The following is a 5578-nucleotide window of genomic DNA, read 5'->3' on the forward strand; positions in this document are numbered from 1 at the left end:
AGGATTTCATAAACACCTAAATATCTGTCAATCTTCTCTAGAGAAGGTGACTGAATGTATACTCTTGGAGTTTGTTCTACGCATGTAGATCATAACTTACATCAACAAAGCTGTTGTTGTTAGTGTGTGGAGCACATTCCGTCCACAACGTTTGCCAAAAACTCACTGCACAGTTAGGCGGTTAACGCACCTGAGTTTGATGTTTAAGAGAAAATTGACATCAAGTCACTTATGTGGGAGTACGCTCGAGAGCTCATGCTCAGCTCTCATGGCTCAAGCTTGATATAATTCTAAAATCATGACTTGAGCTGAAGTTATGACTGCTTATTTCAAACTAGTTCAGTTTAAATCCAACCCTACTTATAAACATTATGATGTGATATGATAATTTCTCAACACAGTTTTTGAGTTTCAAAAACCCAAATTTCTCCTGGTGCATGATCAAATGATTTTATAATGAATTACATTAGCGTGATATTATTAACTTGAAATAAACTTATGATCATCGGTAATACGTTTAAACTCAAATGAGGGATTAGGTGATAATTAATGTTAATGCTAAAACAAATTTAAATAGAAAGACAGAACTAAAATAAAGAAGAACAGACAAGGAAAGCAGCTACTTGGGTTAGACGTCAACAAAGCTTTATATGTTTGGCCCAACTGAAAATATCAAAGTGCAAATATTAATTAGTTCTTGGAGTTTAGGGACAGAAGGAATTGTTATTGCTAGCAGATTGGTAAAAACTCTGCAAGATAGAAGCAATAACAAGAGATTCATCATCCTCTTCCATTGGACTCGCGCACTCAATACAAAACTGATCACCCTCTTTCAACGCAGGCGTAGGCAGCGGGGGTGGAGGTGGCAGAGGTGGCGGAAGTGGAGGAGAGGGGAATGACATAAACGGGTAGTAAAAATTCGTCCGAGCATTCTCTATACCACTGAAAGATATGGAAGAAAGATCATAAGCGATTGCAGCTTCTTCAGCAGTGTCAAATGTGCCTAGCCAATGCCTCGCTTTTGTATGAGGGTTTCTAATCTCAGCTGCGTATCTTCCCCATGGTCTCCGCCGCACTCCGAGGTATAGGCTTGACTGTCTTGAGCTCCTCTTGGGGTTCCTGTAAAGCAATGACGGGAAGTTTTCCATAATAAAAATGCAGCTCTTGAGGGCCTTACAAATAACTAAGAAAATGAGCTGACGAACAAAGGAAAGGAGTTCGAGTTTATAAATGAATGGGAAAATGCATTGTTTATTAAATTTGTAAAGTTCTTGATCCCACTGAGGGGATTAAATAATTAGAGCTGGTTTAATATTTAGTCAGGTGGGGCAGGTAAGAAGGAAAGGCTAAGGAATGAATTAAGTAATAGATTATGTGTGAGATCTTGTTTCTGTAATGGTTGTTTTGATATGATTTAGACCCTTAAATTCCTCGCAAGCGACATACTTGGGGAGAGCATAATGCGAAAATTATGAAAGCCATGATATATTATTGCTACCTGTTTTTGCTTTAAGAGATCTTCTTCTAGCTCTGAATTTTGTATTCTGATTTCAAAATAAAAGACCATACAAAAACTATTCTGCCAAAAATCGATATTTCAGTTGCTTTCACGTAATATTGGGTTGACCACTCAGTAGGGACAGAAATAATTACAAATTTAACATTATAGTACAATTAAAAAAAATGTAAGTAAAGAGATTATTCTAACATGATACATGATTTAAAACAGATTGATCGATTCAATCATTCCCACCGAGACTTGAAGGTAGTAATAAATCATAGTGACAGTCCAATTGCTAAACCTTTAATTGTTTTATAGGTAACAGATAATAATTCAGGAAATGGTATCGTTTTATTTAAGTTTATGTTTTGTGGATTTGTGTACTAAACACTGTTTTATGAGTATTATGTATGATAAAATCTTTTGACACATATTTTTGGATGTTTTTAATGTAAAGGATATTTCAATAAATTTTATGATATTTTAATTTCATACAAGTTAAACTGAGTTATATAATGCATGTTTAGTCAAGTGATGTAGCATCTCTTTTTGGAAGACAATATTTCTAAAAAGGGGATTAAAACACTTGCACTCCGCTTTTTGACATTCCCTTGATGTGAGTTATTTTTAACTTATTGGGGATTACAAATACATGTGACATGCTCACCATGCAAAAATTAATCTTGTCAGGTTGTGAGTTATGAGTTGCACAATGTGGGTTAGTATAGTCAAGTGAGTTCAACTTTGCACCCTAAGTGTTGATACCATGATGAAGTATAATAGGTTCGTTGCGTGAGTTTTACACAACATATTGGACATGGCACATATCCTTTGTCACGGAGGATACCTGTCATCTTCCTTTAGGGGTAGGGGGATGAATAATTCATTTGAGAAGTGTGGGGCCTTTCATTAACTGCTTGTGGGAGAATTATTACCCTTACAGGTGTTATTGAGATAACATCGCCAAAGGCATTGTGTGAGTGATTGGATAATGCTGATTAATCCAACTATCTGAGTTATATACAGTCAGAGGCGCAAAATTTTGCCCTTTTGCCTTAGAAATAGATTGATCCTTTGGAAGTGGGAGAGGTGGTGAGTTATAACCTTCATCTTCTACAAAATTGGCAATAGTTATAGATAAAGTAATTCTTCTTCCTAGTAATGTCATATGAGTGAAATTAAATAGAATATAATAACAAAAGCTCAACTCACTTGTTGCAATCTTACTTAGCGTATTTCATCCCAATTCACTGTCTATATTTACAGTGAAGAGGTTGCATTCGAGTAAATGTAATTTTTATGTGGTCAAATTAAACACTTTAAAGTTAAGTCTCGAAGTACAATCAATTGTTATCCAGTAAGTTACTGTTCACCAGATTATCCTTCAAGGGTTAACTTGATTTTTAATGCATAATACTAGTTTAACACTTGTTACTGTTTTGGATATGGGACGTTAGCAGTTTTAACTACTTTACTGTCATTACCCAAACAAGTAAATAATTTTAATCAAAATTTAGGTCTTTAGTATCAAGATTTCAACCTTACCTATATATAGAATGAATGTGCTCCATTGAATGGAAAATAAATGATTATAGATGTTACATATCCAAGTGGCTTTCCACCTAATCAAGTCAAGAAAAAGTGGTGGGAAATCATTTATTATTGCAAGCACATAAAGAAAGAAAAATGGTGAGGACTGACGCAGGAAGAAGAAATAAAGGGAATAAGTCAATTGTATTAGGTGATAAGGGTAGCGGCAAACTGCTATATAAACCCCATTTTTTATCACTTATGATATATGAAAAAACATTCAACTCCCTCTCATAAAACCACTCCTTTAATTTTCATTTTTGCTTCTGCTTCTTTTCTCTCTTTAATTCTCTTTTCTCTTTATATATATTTACAATTATCATTACTATTAATTAACTTTATAACAATAGAATTATTCTCTTCCATAAATTATCAAAAATCACACATATTATGACATTCCCTTCCCCGTCAAAGTTCTCACCTATGAATCCACGCCTCAAAAATATAAATATCTTCTAATTTGGTTCAACTTATCATTGGGTAAAACTAAACAATCAAGAATTTTCATTTTTTTTTAGCCGTCATCCAGATTCTTTGAACAAATCAAATTTTGCTGCCGGATTAATTTCTTCTTAACTAAGATAGGTCAGTAAGCATACACCTTTTTTTTTAATTAAAATATGACCAAAATTATACAAACTTAAATAAATAAACTAACTTGTTGGGTATTAAACGGATATACTTGATTCTTTACATATTGATGAAAATGTTTATATATTAATTAATCTTAAATTTATTTCCAACTTTGAAATCTCGCATTCTCCCCCTGCACGCCTGCAACTCACCACATGTGCATTGTTCACCATTTAAAAATCTGATGATTTTGTTATTTTTTTTTACTGAAAAAAGGCCAAAAAAAGAGTTAGTAAATCATTTTTTATCATATTTAATGGTTTATAGTGCATAAATCTTAGTATTTTGATATAGATTTAGGGCATTTTAGAGCTCAATAGTGTCAGTTTTGAATGTTTGTGGAATAACTTGATTTCTTTGCAATTTAGATTAAATTTGTTAATGAATTAGTGCTAGAATAAGTGTATAATCGATTGATGATAGAATTGGTTTGAAAATGGGAGATTTAGGGTGATTCAATCAGCATGGATGATTTACAGGCACCACGCTACTCACTCCTAGTGGTAGGATTGAAAATGAGTCTTTGTGATATTTTTCAACCACATATGACCCATGTGGTGAAAGTTTTTTTTTTTTTTAATTATTTTTAACTACATCGGGAAGGTGGTTTTTTATATGAAACTAGTACATGCGACTTGCATGGTGGGGTTTTCGATATTTTTAAGTAAGCAGGTAGACACGTCAATTGGGCCGGGCTAAATGGAGGCCCGGCCCAAAGCACGAAAAAAGGCCCGGGCACGATAAAGCCCAGCCCGACACTCTACAGTGTCGGGCCGGGCCTAGGGGCTTTAATATTAGGCCCATGGGCTGGCCCGACCCGATACTGTTTATATATATATATATATATATATATATATATATATATATATATATTTATATATATATTTTTTTTTTTCCTAGGCAGCATAAACAAAAGGCAGCATAAACAAAAGGCAGCAGAAGCAAATTTTGGCTTCCGCTGCCTTGCGGCAGAAGCAAACGGCAGCAGAAGCTGCCTTGCGGCAGAAGCAGATTTATGCTTCTGCCAGGCAGAAGCCTCTGCATAATTAAAAATTTTTTCTTTTTTAAATAAATCTATTTTATTTCTTTTTATTTTCACTTTTATTTATAAATCTTTTAATCACTCAATTTCAATTATTTCATTATATTTTCAATTTCATTAACTCTCTTTCAAAAAATATCTAAATTCGTAAATAATAATTATTTATTTTTGAAGAATTCAGAGATTTAAATATAAAAGATGAGTAGATAAATATTATATAGTAGATATATTTTATTTATGTTTTGTAATTTATACCGTATGTAAATTAATTTATTTGTACTATGTTATTAATTTATAATATTTTTCATCATATAACTACGGTATTCCTCCGTCACAAGTGAGAGGTTATAAATAAAATATTCGGGATACTGTTATCAGTTTTAATAATTGAAAAAAATTTATGTTAAAAAATGTTAATTAAAATTTTTTTTAAAAAATTGATTAAATGGGCCGGGTCGGCCTGATTAAAGCCCAACCCAGCCCGACCCCATTAAAGCTCAGCCCAACCCGATTAAGACCCGTTATTATATGGGCCGGGCCTTGGGCCTTTATATTTTAATGGGTCGGCCCGGCCCAAAGGCCCGTTACTGTTTGGGTCTTAGGCCCGACACGACCCATTAGCCCGATGGGCCGAGCCGGAGCCAGCTCGGCCCGACCCATTGACATCTCTATAAGCAGGGGAGTTTTCAAACTCCACCATGCGAGGCATGTTTGGTGAGAGTTTTTTTTTGTTATTTTCCATCATGATTGTTTTATAAGGTCTGTACATCGCGTGAGGTGGCTTTTTGTTTTTTGATTTTCTAATATTGGGG

At 34.0% G+C, this 5578-nt stretch overlaps 1 protein-coding gene across 1 annotated transcript; it reads right to left on the minus strand.

Annotated features, from left to right (window-relative positions):
* Positions 1-704: 704 nt before the first annotated feature.
* LOC123203028 (ethylene-responsive transcription factor LEP-like) lies at positions 705-1148 on the minus strand. Its single transcript, XM_044619185.1, has one exon. The coding sequence runs from the start codon at positions 1146-1148 to the stop codon at positions 705-707; it is 444 nt and encodes a 147-aa protein (XP_044475120.1).
* Between the last annotated feature and the right edge of the window lie 4430 nt (positions 1149-5578).

The sequence above is a fragment of the Mangifera indica genome, chromosome 19 (assembly GCF_011075055.1).
Source record: "Mangifera indica cultivar Alphonso chromosome 19, CATAS_Mindica_2.1, whole genome shotgun sequence".
In the NCBI taxonomy this organism is placed as follows: domain Eukaryota; kingdom Viridiplantae; phylum Streptophyta; class Magnoliopsida; order Sapindales; family Anacardiaceae; genus Mangifera; species Mangifera indica.

Excerpts from the sequence above, each read along its gene's own strand:
- LOC123203028 (XM_044619185.1), bottom strand. The coding sequence starts at position 1,148 with ATGGAAAACTTCCCGTCATTGCTTTACAGGAACCCCAAGAGGAGCTCA.